Source organism: Bombus terrestris, chromosome 9 (assembly GCF_910591885.1).
Source record: "Bombus terrestris chromosome 9, iyBomTerr1.2, whole genome shotgun sequence".
Classification (NCBI taxonomy): Eukaryota; Metazoa; Arthropoda; class Insecta; order Hymenoptera; family Apidae; genus Bombus; species Bombus terrestris.
The window spans coordinates 9,195,675-9,210,471 of NC_063277.1; the positions used below are offsets into that span (position 1 = coordinate 9,195,675).

The window sequence follows — 14,797 nt, forward strand, 5'->3', positions numbered from 1 at the left end:
AACGCAAATATAGATAATAATACCAAATAATATATATTAGAGCGTTACGATTCGTATTAAGAATGTGCCCAGATATACGTTTATTTTTCGAATTCTTATATTACTATTTGTTGTAATTGAAGCTTTTGATGAGAGGGGTCACATTTTACTTTTTAAATTTATGTTTCAATTTATTTTCCAAAAGCATTTTTTGTCATTTAATTGACAATAAACGAGGAAGATGTTTTTCAATATTGGAATGATATTGAAAATTGATGTAAATAATTGCAGTCATTTTTGTGCAATACTAGCGAAGCAGTAATCGATTGTTGGCCCTATTCTCATATTTTAAAATATTTGTAGCGTTTTTACTAAAGTAATATTACAACATTTTAACGATGCAATTTTTCCAATGATTCTATATTTGAATGTAGTACTGGGTCATTTTTAACGTGAAATTTTCTATATTAATAACATTTCTCATTTAATATTTCTCATGTTTTAAACGTTTGTACCGTTCTTATTAGATTGTTAGTAGCTGAATATTTCTAAGAATTTACTGTTGAATTTTAAACTAGTTTATTCTGAGCATTGAGTTTTTTCCATTTTCATAATATTTCTCATTGATGTCTCCCGTTATACGTTTTAAATATTCTACCATCTTTATTAAATAAATATAATATTTTAATAACTGAATATTTCATGCGACTTACTATTACAATTTTAATTAGGTAACTAGGTTATTTTTAATAACAGATTTTTTACTCATGTTTATCATATTGGTATTCGATATTAAATTTCAGTATCCGGTATGAAATTCTTAGACTAGTTTTTTTTTTTAATAAATAACTTAACTGCTAAAATACGGCGTGAAAAATATTTCTGACAGGCATAGTTTCGCCATTAATTGAAAAAAGAGGGATTAAATTGAGTTTGCTGTTAAAAGGTAGCAAATTTAGAAAAGGGTAATTGTTACAGCAAACATACAAAGTAGTTTGAACAAGAATAGAGTATCGAAAGTAGATAACAGATGTTTACGCATACAAAGTATTAAAAACATGCAAAGTCATGTATGTCAAACATCTGTGTTATATGGGCAGAGCTTATGCAGAACATATGCAAAATGTATGTAAAGTTAAAAGGGATGCAAGCAATTTAAAGACTTTAAAATTTTTTACAAGCATTCCAGGAGCTTCAAGATGGCTGCTTTAGTTGTTAAGGTTAAATTCGCATGGGTATTTAAAATATTATAGTAAAATAAGTACAAACAAAAAATGTAGACGATTCTCAGATAACGAATACTGAGTTACGCGATATAGAAATAATGAAGTCGAAATGAAAATGATTATTTAATGAAAATAGTTACTTTACATAATATGTTATCATTAAGGTTATAATTTGTTAATTAGATGATATAACATATTTACGTAAGTATTTGTACAGTATCTACTTAAGTATCTGTATAATTATATTGTACAAAATGTTCGATAAAATTCTGCAATTTTTTCTTTTTGTAAAAGATCAAATTAAGAGCGTTTATATGTCCTATTAAAATAATTCTTTGTATGATTAAAGATTTTACAAAAGATTTTAAAGATTTTATTTAAGAAACACTAAATAGAAATGGCACGTTAAAAGCAAAGATGTGTTTCAGTCATGCTTGAATTACTCGGAATGAGCGTGTAACTTATAGCAGTAAACGTGTGAAGTTCAATTACGATAGCCTGAGCTTTAATTTACAAGCCACGATAGGGTTAAATATGATAATTTCTGCCGTCGATACGAATACTTCAATTGCAATCTGTTTACAAAGTATATAATTTGTTTAACGAGGCAACGAAACGTTATTTTTTAAATAAACGTTACATGACATTGTAAAATGATGTTCACGAGTCCAGTTCAAATTATATCAAAATATAATTTTTATTGAAAGACTATATAATGGTTAAATTATTGATCATTATTTCTGCTCCATTAATTTCTGAACTTCATTATTGAATCGTTATTTTAATAGTCACCTCATTAGGTTAATACCCTTAACAATTTATAAGTTAATGTACTTAATACAGTATACATGTATTACATTATGTATTATATTCCGTAAAACTATTCCAGTAAAATATATGTTGACATTCTTCTCATCGTAACGAAGATCGACAAAATCACAGCCTTAATAAGGCATCTCCCATAAATGGGATATGGGCGAGGTATAAAGTTTACTGTATAAAGTAATGATATGGATGGAGCTTTTGGGATTTCATTGTTCGTGAAACCGAACTCTGACTGATGCCATATTCATCCGCTGTTTCAGGCTGGGGTATTGTATGCTTTTACTATGCTTATACTTATACGTACATTTACCCCTTGTGATCCCACATCGAATTTAGTGTTCGTGTTCTATTTCGTTCGACATTTTTCAGTTTGCATATATAGAACAAATTTTATCGTGTTATAAAGTTGATTCAATAGAAAAACATTAGTACATTTCTATATATAAAGAAAGATCCATTTAATTTACCGAGAAAAATTATGTCAGGATTAAGCTGATTAAAAGTTAATAAATCATCACTAAAAGATCATTTCTTCGATTTAGATGATACGTAGAGTACAATCAATATTTTATTATGCCCTCTTTTATACATAATGCATTATAGAATATATAAAAGAGTTTCATTGACGATTCTGTCTTGATTAATTGACGTTTCCGCCTAGGAAGTTCTGCTAGTCTTCTGTTCCTTTTTAAATGAATTCAAGTTTTCTACTCTACGCTCACAGTAACACAATTTAAATTATGCACTTTTGTCGAACGTACGACTACAATTACTTTGTGCATGTCCTTATTCTATTTTCTCACTTTTTTTCTCAAGCGTGCAACGAATTTGTAAATCATAAGTACTACATTGTTTCGCATAGATTTCCATAGATATTGGTACTCTTTAGCTTGAGCTCATTTTCTTGGTTATTTTCTTTTTCATGACTATATAGGTATATTTCGCAATACATTATGTCGAACACTAGCTATGTTTAGAATAATTTAATTGTCGAACGAAATCTATATATTAATGTATCATTTTGTCAGCAAATCTGAATTTTAATTTATGAATTTAAACAAATTTCTCATATCTGCTGCATCCCTTACGTCTGTCACTAATTATTATTAACGAATATTTGGGAGTCATATAAATATTTAATGTGTCAAGTATCATGGATTTATAAATATAACACACAGTACTGTGCAAATTAATACATCATTTAATTCTCACGAACAGTATTATTTTTTTAAATGTTTCACATCCTCTTCAAATTTAGACACTTTATTTATCTATATACATTAATAAGACAAGTTGTGAGATACAAGTTCATCGCAACGCACATTACTCAAAGAACTAATTCCACCCGGTATCTATCTCGTAATTACTTCGTTAACGAGGCTTGTCCCTGTTGTAACAAATGAATAATTTTAGCTATTCAAACATCACGACTGTTATTTTGTATAAAACAAGAACTCTCTTTAATTAATGTATCTGTTTACTTTACCTCATCAACGTGTACTTCTCTAAATACCCACAAATTAGTGACGCTTTACTACTTTATTTTATACATATAAGTAGAATGATCTTTGGCATTAAATCAAGTCGACCGTACTCTAATGATGCAACTAAACAAATCTTCTTTTAATTTTCAAACTGTTGTACTTTAACCTCTGAATGAATCCTTTGCAGAAACACGACTAGTGTACAGAATATTCATGTTAAAACTCCCCTTACACAATCATTACAGCAGTCTATTTGATATTTACTAAATAAACTCCCAGTATTAATTTGTCATATAACAGGGAGCAGCGAGAGCTTCTATCTAGATTCTGAATTGCACAAGGAAATTGGACGTGTATTTATACGTCTACGTATGGTATACATTTTGTGTGATTCTGTCTCTCTCTAGATAAATTACTCCTAAACATTTGATTATGCGTTGAAATGTATGAAATTAAAAGATATACAATCAAACTGTTTGTGCAATTTTAATGTTTTATTAAATTTTATTAAGTCCGGAGATAGATTATATAAAAATAGAAGAATGTATAAATTTTCTTATTTTCCGTAGTATGTTACTTTAGGACGTAATTTGAATAATTTTCTAATTAAAAAATCGGATGAATCTTCATTTTTGATTAGAGGGTCAGCCGAAATTTTTTAAGATAATAAAGCATCTGTGTTTTTAGTTTGTTAACTTAGTAATTGTTTAACATAATATGACGTTGTTTTGCCTTTCATTATATGTAAAATCATTTTCACGTAAAATCAGTTTCCGTCTTTATAAATATGATCTTTGAAGATGTGTTAATTATAAACATAGGCCACTACTTAAGAAATGTCTCCTCTTATAATCTCTCTTTTTATAGCTCGTTTTCTTACGATATATTACTTCCACTTATCTTGGTTATACATCTTCAGAGAATGCTATACATCCCTTTCATTAAAAACGATTTCTTCAATACAATCTTTCTTGTTATAATATTATATTCGTTACAAATATATATATATATAATATGATTTTATATCTTGGTATAAATTAATAAATTTTGCAAATAAAACATTTATTACTCAGTTTTTGAATTAAGAAATATTTAATTGAAATTTTAAACTATACGTTAAAAATTTGCGAGCACATAATTACATTTAATCGAGAAGCGGCGATAATAAAAGAAGTAATCATATGTTGAATATGAAAAAATAAAGAAAGCCGATCGTTTGTAGAGTACAATGCTTTGACTCTCAATAGCAATTGACGTATTATATACCCGGAGTTAAATAAACTTTTGATTAAACCTTTTAATGGGTCACTGTAAAGCAATCGTCGGCTTTTTCTTCTCTTTTATTAGCTTTGTCCATGCATTTCTGGGAGTCGCTGAATTAACCGTTGTATGCAACACAGTGTGCGAAAATTTAAAAATCGGAAAAGGTCAGTTCACAAACTCGCGCATCAACTTTTGATTGGCGTTTTAATTACTACCACTTAAACTTCAATTCTCGTGACAAGTCGCGTAGGGAAAAGCCTAGTTTTTTCTTCCACGGTTGAGTCAATGGCTTTAGTTGGCAGATCCACTATATTCTAGAAAATCGCTTTCCGCAAACTCGTTAAATCCATCGATTTTAATATTTAAAGGGAAAGGTAAACTTTTAACCAAATATTTTATAAAAAATCATTTAAGAAATGGATCGTTGTAAATTTGTAAAATTTTAATTTCGAATTGATTCTTATGAATAGCCTTGCGTATACTTTGATTATACTATTATTTGATTATATTATTTGATTATACTATTTGATTTGCAAATATTGGAATTGTTTGAAATTTTAGAGCCTACAATATATCTTTCTCTTTTCTTCTTTAATTATATCCTGTCGTTTTATTAAGAACTTAACACTGGCTGGATACTGTAATTAAATGAAGGCAAAACTGCAATTACTACTACTAAAACTATGCTAGTCTTCTAATGCAAAAATTGTTAATTAGCTGTATGGATATCAATCTATTTGGCCTCTCGTTTATTCGAGAATAAAGAAATATTATACATTTATATAATTCCTTGCATTTTTTAGCTTTTTTCTTGTAAACAGTTTTATACATCTACTGCTGCAATATGCAGAATTCGTAGCACAAAGCAAACGAACTACATTTACCTACTTAATGCTGTCTGAATACAAAATATTTTTTAAGTTTAAATACAAAGTATAATAGGAACGTTTCAGACATAAATCATATAAAATGGTGTATATAAGGCTGACTGTAAAACCTCGGTGACGTGCAATAATAGCTTGGTATATTAAAGTTGAAGATCTACGAAATTCTTGTCGATAGTTACAGCAAGCAAAAATAAAGCTTCCAATTTGTGTTTGAGTAGAGAGAAGAAGAAGTTGCTATATACGCTCGTTCCCATCGTTCTCTGGTCCTACATTCCTACATGGTATCTTCGGTTAAGACGCTTTCCTTTGATTCCTCTCATTGACCTAATTGACTGTGATCCCAGAGGTCTCACTTTACAATTGGCCGATTGTCGGTTGAAGATACCTTAAAAGCCTCTATTTCTCACTTTTTTACATTAAATCTTTCTAGAAACTTGATTTTTGTTCACTACAATTATACAGATTTGCAGGGTGAGTCTTCTAAAACTAAAATTTGAGATATGTATTGTTAAAATTCTTAATTATGCGGGAGGATGATTTAGACAACAATTAAATGCTTAGTATAATTTCATGTGATTTTTTATTGATTGAGGTGTAGAGATTGTATTTAACATTAAAACATTATTAAGCCATTCGTTTAGGTGATATTTTCATTAAACAACGAGGAAACGTTAGTATATAATATAATTATGTAGGGTGATGCTTTTTTAAATTAAACGTAATTTTTTTCCAGAAAATCACGGAAAGTTTTACCTTTCTGGTAATATTTTCTCAATATTTTACTAGAAGATATTTACAGGAATATTTCTTTTATGTTCTTCTATGTATTTAACGAAGATCGGAAAATGACTTTCTGTCTCGTTCCAACGAAACTGGGAAGCAGAAATTAAAATTCTAGCAAATTCTCGAAACCGTACGCGAATGCAGATGAACATAATAAGTATTAAAGAGATGCGTTCAAACCGAAAAATACGGTCGAGTGCACATCTAAATATTTGATGAATTTCCAGGCTCCAATTTATTAAAAATGGAGCTTTTGATGAATGAAATTTTATTCTATTCTTTTTTCAACGTGGGCACTTTTTGCGATGATTTTCTATTAAAATTAATTAAATTAAAAAGTTATTTCATAAATATTAATTCTACTTGGACTATTTACGAGGAAAATGTACGCACTTTATTAATTCATGTAGTTTACTATAGCAAATTTTTCGTTAAATATTTCTTTTTAGGACAACATCACAAATAGTCTTCTGACAGGCAATTTACTATGTAAGTTATTGTTATCTCGTTAAATATGTGAAATTTTGTACTATAGCATAGCTTTCGAACTATATTCGTATGTTTAAGATAAAAGTACTGCATGTAATGTGACACTTATATCCTTAATGTAACAGATTTTACTTTGTCGTCACGGAAAATCTTTATTTTTACTCTTCCTGTTTATGCTACTTAATGTTCCATACTTATTTACTTAATAATTTTTTTTTTGGTAACACTTCTTTGTAAAAAGATTACGATACTCGAAAGTTAATTTAAAGCGTCACAATGTTTGCCATTAATCGATAGCTGTTAAGTAACAACGAGGTGTCGATAATTTCTTGTAAAAAGTGGGACACGAACAAGCACACTTTCTTATTGGGTTATTGCGGTTGAAGATTGTCGAATTACTGCGCTTTTACCGACGAAAGTTGAAGCATGTCATTTTGCATAATCCATTTAATAACAGAAGGTGTGAAAAGAATGGAAAAGTGCCAACTGTTTGAGATTTCCATTCTTGAAAATGGAAATGTTTTCATTGTATATCGAGATATTTATAACCACGATACTTAATCACTTACAGAAAATTTAAGTGTAGCAAAACGTACAGAAATCCTTAGCAAATTGCAAGTAAATTTTACTTGGTTTTACATATTTTTCCAAAGTAAAGGAGCTTTCTAAATGTTTGTATTTTGATATCTTTCATATTGTTTGACATTGTTTGCAAAGTAAAGCATTTCTTTTATAGTATTCTGGTTATATTTATTTATAATATTTCGAGATATTTTCTTATTCACAGAATAGAAGGGAAAGTAACGGAGGAATTTCATTGTACAATTGTACACTGTTGTATCGAAGATACAATGGAATGTAAAGCTTGATCCTGTCGATGATATCGTAAGATATGTTGAAGTTGAAGTCAGGTTCTGCTCAGTTATCGTCTCCTTGGTTCTTGACACGAATCTTCGAGTACCTAGGTATGAGCTTTTTCACGGTGGAGCATTTATGTGAGAATACTTGTTGCTCAATGGAACAGTTTATAATCCATTTAAATGAGACGGACTTTAATCTTTTGTAAACATGAGTGTCTGGATTTTGTTTTACCCGATTTGCTCTGCACGACTACTCACGATCTAGATTGTAGCTACACGTGAAATAAATACCACATAAGATTTCATAAATCTTGATTGAAGATTATATTATATCACTGTGAAAAGATTTGTAATCCAGGGATAATTAGGTACATGTTGTTATTATTACTTATTAACTTATTTGCATGTTCCATTATGGATCAGTGAAAGTAATTAAATTTGATTTGCATTGGCTTGGTATTATAAATGCAAATAGTTGCCAGCATACAATGATTGGAAATCAGAAACAAATTGATTAGATATTACGAGAATATTAATAGTTGCTGTAGCTGTAAAATTTACATCTATGTATAATTTAATATATATTTTTTACCAAATACCAAATACATAAAACACGAAATTGGAATAAGAAAAAATATTCTTTGCAACATGTTTATTCTTTCTAGAATTCTTCTTGTAAAATTCCTCGTGAAATATTTTTCCTAATCCCAAAGCTGAATCATTTCACGATATCATGTTTTATATGAAACACACTGTGTTATTTACATATACATATATGTATGTATACCTATGATTTGCACGTCGAATTTAATCAAAATCGGTGACCTAGATATTCGGCAATCCTCTTATAAATGCATGCATACATATTTTGGATGAACCGATTACATAACTTGGTTACTTAGCGAACTTAAAGGGTCAGCGTGCTCGAGACAGATTGCATCGCAGTAATGCGTGGCCAGTTCGATCGCCGGATAGACATCGTTCGATGCATTATGGTTTTCGCGAATTCGATGAATGCGCGCGTGGTTAACATACGGCAAATTAGCCTGATCGATATCGGCACGAATACACCTTATTCGCTGACGTTCGAATGCTAATTCAGTCATCGCGTTTATAACTGCACAATGGACATTAAGCCTTCAACACAATGAATTGAATTAATCGAAAGGTTAGACGTGAAGATTTTCAATACGGAAATGAGTTTCGAAAAATTGTTCACTGTATAACTTCTATATGTGTATTATATTGTCTTTACTTTTGTGCTTTGATATAGAAACAAAATAACTGCTCTTGTGTCCCATATTTAACAGATATTATTCAGTTTATCGAAATATATTTTCACGATTCGAATAAAATCTACGAGTCATTATAACTGATTTAGCATATACTTAGAAATAATAATTTTTTAATGTCTGTAACAAGTGACATAAATGATGAATGAATAGTTTTAAGGTTTTTAGATCAATCAATATAATTTGTATCAAACTTGAGAAATTACTCGAACCAGAATATACTTCATATACGAAATAATAATATGTGTCAACAGATTTCTCAGCATACAGCATTGTTAAATTTCAATATTTTTCTATATATCATATTTACTAATGTCTAAAATAAATTAAGCATTTAATCTAAAAAATAACCACAAACGTAACATAATTTAGGATGAGTAAAACGTGAATGACATTTGGTGGTCGTGTTCTTGTTTCAGGGGACCATTCAGCGTGGTTAGGAAATGCATCCACCGGCAGACAGGGCAGACGTTCGCGGTAAAAATCGTGGACGTGGCAAAGTTCACATCCAGTCCCGGTCTAAGCACGAACGGTAAGTTCTCGGAGAATCAGAACGCGTGCATACGCTTTGGTGTTTCGCCATTAATTTCCGCCGCCTATCCTGCTCGAAACAAACGTATTCTCTGTGCTCGATTTCATGTTTACGCGCTGATTCGAAGTCACGAATTCGCCCGATCCATTGTGTCATTCGGTTGAAATTGTATTCGTTCTCCTGAACTTAGTCTCCTGGATTTTAATGTGGAACACGTGCGGCAAATTTTCGAAATTAGGTATAAATCCTGCACTAGGTATTTGTATGCTTTGCTCTCGAATTTTCCGAGCGTAAGATTTTATTTTGCTCCGATTGAGAACTTATTGCTAGCGAAAAATATGATGCAGCAATTGTTTGAATATTTTTGTTGTCTGTGGATTATTTTTAATTGTTTAATGAATTCCAATAGATGATAAAGCTTATCGCCTTCCACGATATCTTTAATTATTTTAACTATTAATATTGTTCAAGTATTTGTGTGAAACACGTTATACTCTAAAAAGATTCTGATTATATGATTCACATATATGCGCATAATACTTATATTGCAAATTGTATATATTTTTAGACATACGTAGACATGCGTATATGTATAGATGCCTTTGGCCACGTGGAGTTGGTTCTCCTGATAGCAAGCAAAAATAACCTCATTCTGGACTGACATATTGTAATGTGGATAAAGATTAGCTGCATGATTATTTAATAGTATTTAAAGTTTAAGCTTTTGACATTAATATTATTAACCGTGGAAGTTATATATAAGATATGCTGGAAAGGTGATTTCTTTTTTTATAGCTAAGTGAAAATATATCTCATCATAGCTTTAGAGAGAAACGAGATCTTTTATTTGGTTCGCTGAAAGAAAGAAATGTATTATTTGTTTATGAGAAAACAAACAATGAGAAACAAAACAAACAGAAACGACTATCAGAATACTTCATAGAAGTGTATATTTGTTGCATGTCTAATAATAAAAATCATCTTTTTTACATACGTACGTCTAAGAGGTACATAGTTCTAATAATAGGTAAAAAGGAGATGCATCGCTTTAAAGGTTAATAATATTATAAAAATGCGTCATAGTTAGAACGTAATGTTAAGAGAATGTTCGAACGTCACAATAGTGATAAAAATCAATTTTATCAGATCCGGTTCCTATGGCAAGTAATGTTCAATGTGTTTCCAATATTTGTCGTAACGTTTCGCTGTGACCATTTCATATCGACTTTTTTCAATCCTGCAATACTCGCGGCTGTAATAGCATGCCGAATAATAATTTTTAACTGTGAAAGAATTTCTATTGGCAATCTCTCTGATTTATTCGTGTCATATAATTAGTAATTGTATAAAGTTTATCAATTCAATGGTGAATGTAAAATAGACTTTTTATGAGGAAAATTAAGATGGTATCCATGGAAATTTAGTGATGTATATTAAAATAGTCACTAAATTACTTTTTTAAATATTCTACTAATTTGAAGCTTCTGTGATTTCAAAAAATACAAGCGAGTAAGAAGAACGAATGATTGTGATACTATACGAATATTTTTTAAATTACGTATTATTAAACCGGACCAATTTTCCTCGAAGTTATTACTTACAGAGTTATCAAAGTGATTCCGGTTACGTGCTCCGTATACAAATGGTTTAATGTTGTAACAGTGCGCATAGTTTAGAATACAGAATTGTGATCAAAATCTGAAGCAGTCGTTCAATTATTTATTCAATTCCCAAGTACTTTACGATACTAACGGAGAAGTTTAGAAATACTTGCAAGCGCTATTTATTTTTTAGTTATAGTCGGACGAACACTTAATTACATTAACTACGAATTGATTTCGATAGGTTTATTATGTTTCCATCTTGTGCTTAATTTTTCTAGGAGAAATCTTCTTTTGACGTAACAGAATGAGAATAAATTTTTTACACTTTATGATCAGTTTTTCTTTTATCTTTTATTACATTTTCGTATGTATTATTGGAACATGTAAAAAATGAGAAATGTCATAAGTATACGATTGTTGCAGATTTGAAACGAGAAGCCACGATATGTCACATGTTAAAACATCCCCATATCGTAGAGTTATTGGAAACATACAGCTCGGAGGGTATGCTCTATATGGTATTCGAATAGTAAGTACAACTATATTTAATTTATTTCTTTTTTCGAAGGATTTTGAAGTAGTTGTGTAAAACTCAACGAAGTGTGTTTTCAACCGACATCCCGTTCGTTTCGACTTTCGCTTCTTGCGCGTGATTTTAATAATTCATCAATGGGGACAGAAATACGATTTCGTCATGATTTGATCTTTAGATTCTACTGGAATTCTCGGGATTTCATAAAACGTTCGTTTAGACCGCTGTAGAATTTGTAGACCGCATTTGAAACGTTTTAAACATGGGAAGAAAAGTGGAATGAAATGAGAGCCGAGCGATGTCTTGGTTACGCATTTATCTGAATTTGTTCATAATTCCTTAAAAGACCCCCTTTTGAATATGCTTGTCGGCAACAGCGTTTTTCACGCACCTCTCTTTCGACCTTTGTTTTTCATTTTTTCAACTTTTCGAGTTAAATGATTTTCTAAGTGGAAGACTACGCTTTTTCAGAGCAATTAGAAGTGTGATGACATGAAAAGATCCATGATGTATCATAACTAAATTTATACCACATTGCATTGAACTTTTTGAAATGTTCGTAGTAACAAGTAGGAAAAATTTAAAAGTGACGTCTTTAGAAAAGCAGCATTTTGTAAAATGTGCATTTTGTAAATATGTACCCTCACTTTCTAACTTCTCTAATATAACTTTTTGTTAGTTATTTGGCAGCTTTATGATGCCTTTCCCGGAAATTTGTCCTTTTTAGTAATGAATTTAGTAGTAAATTTTTGAGATAGTTTTTATAAGCTTCAAAAGTACTCAGCTTTTCTATCGCGAGGAAAATGTTTTATAAACATCAAACTAAATGTTAGCAGGATGAGAGAAATTTTTGATGAGCGTTGCACATTTCGAATTTACAAATTACTATTTTTTATATTTTTATATTATTATATTTATTATATTCTTTATAGTGAGAGTTTGTCTCCATTAACGTGAAATTATTGAAGTCAGAATTTTTATCCGTATAGCGTTTAATAGTACGTATATACCTACGTCAATTTCTGGAGTACCGCAATTAGTTTTTCTCGATACTCTAAGCCGCAACTTTATTGAGCCAGTTACTAACCATGTGTTGTATGTTTCCCTTTCATGCAACATAATTATTGGAACTTATCCTGTAGTATTTATAATAATGTAATTTGAAGCGAATTAATTGCTTAAAACAAGTATTAAAGATTTGATGTTTGTAATTTACAATAATCTTCTGAGTATATAATTTTCAATTTGTGGTAAATCGTGAAATCGTTTACATTATAATTTTTACAAATTTGAGAACTTAGTAACCTTCGAATAAAATTTATTTGGTTTATCTAAAATTGCAATGAAGATTACTTGAATTCCTTCAAGACAAGGACTTTTTATTTAATATACTTTTAAACCGCACCTTCCTCGTCACTCTATAACACACATATTGTGAAATACAGCTGTATTAAAATAAAAAATAAGTAAATTGGGATGGCAAATTCATACATGTTTGACGACATACCACTTTATTCAGCTACACATTTCTCGGTACAACATTCGACTCTCGAGAGATCAATTATTTTAAAGTATGTGTGTGTACAGAGAAATGAAATGAAAGAAATATCAATGCCGTCGTAATATTAAAAAGCTAAATATTTTTGAAGCTGAATATTTATTTCTAGAACGTGTAATTGAAAGAAAAATAAATGTATTTTAGATACGTACAATATGTATGTATATTGTCGAAAAACAATATATATTTTGTAATACCTGAACTCATATCGCTTGATGTTTGTCAGAGAACAAACAAAACAATATATTTTATAGAAAGGATTTCAAGATAAAAAGTGGATCTGTTAGGATAATCCTTAGCGAAAAAAAGGCCGAGAATATGTAGATTCTAAAAAGCAAACCATATCCACGTTCTATTAACATACATATACATACATACATGAAAACAAGGCTTTAAAACCGAGAAGTGGAACCGTTGCTATGGAATGTTATAGCAACGAATTAAATCGTTTGCAGTTAGTTTTAGGCGAGAAAAAGCTGTTTGATAGCTAAACGCCACCATTGCATAGCAATGCTCGGTTCTACACGTTCCTTCACTAAAGTAAACGATAATAGGACTTAAGATAAAAAGTTTTAATGTATTCAATCTATTTTGCGGTTCAGCTGGTTATCCTATATTTAGATTCATGAAGTAGAATGCTATTACTTGCAAATGCAATTATGAAATGTTGCTAGTAATGAAAAATGGACGGTTTAATTAACTTAAAATTTCAAACCTTTTATGACGTAGTAGAAGAAATATTAAATATTAAATCATTAAATATCAAATATTAAATATTAGGAAATATACTAAATATATACTCTTAACATTATGCGATATAATGCGATATATAAAAAAAATTGTCGAAGATAAAAATAATAGACGATGCAGAGTATTTTCATTTCTAATATATACGCTGGTTTACTTCATTTAATTGATTTTAAATTATATATCAACAGTACTGTTTAAGTACATAATCTTCTTCGCTTTTTCGTTCTGTATCTCCAGAAAATACTGAATTATAAATAAATAACTATTATTTAATCGAAACAAATCAAAGCAACGAAGTTTAGAATAGAGAATCCATATAGCATTTGTTTGCTTAATTCTCAAATTCAAACACGAAACGTTTATGAACGTGACCGGATATGCTCGAAGTTATTGCTACGCAAACTAAAATCTGTAGAAGATATTTACATAGGTTTGTATGATTGCAATCACCAGTGATTGTGGCAAGGATCCGTACCGATGAAATTTTTGTATTTAATAGTGAAAAGCGATATACAATCCTCGTTCATAGCATATGCGAGGAAAATTCTGTGGCAAAAAAAGTATATGTCGTACCTACGTTTAAAAAACGTAATTAATTTTCAAATTGACAGGCAATATTTTGTGAGCACTATTTATATGTGAAAAATTATCTAAATGAATTTTTCAGTCAATGAGGCATTTGCAAACCATATACTATAATAATTATTTATTTAATTTGCAATAATGCTCTTTG

At 29.9% G+C, this 14,797-nt stretch overlaps 1 protein-coding gene across 9 annotated transcripts in view; it reads left to right on the forward strand.

Moving 5' to 3' along the window:
* LOC100645564 (peripheral plasma membrane protein CASK) overlaps positions 1 to 14,797 on the forward strand; it is a 266,777-nt gene that overhangs the window by 12,951 nt on the left and 239,029 nt on the right. For all 9 annotated transcript variants that reach the window (XM_048408639.1, XM_048408636.1, XM_048408642.1 and 6 more), the window contains exons 2-3: positions 9,508 to 9,620; positions 11,648 to 11,753. In XM_048408639.1, the coding sequence (XP_048264596.1) occupies positions 9,508 to 9,620; positions 11,648 to 11,753 (219 nt within the window). The remainder of the gene's footprint in view (positions 1 to 9,507; positions 9,621 to 11,647; positions 11,754 to 14,797) is intronic.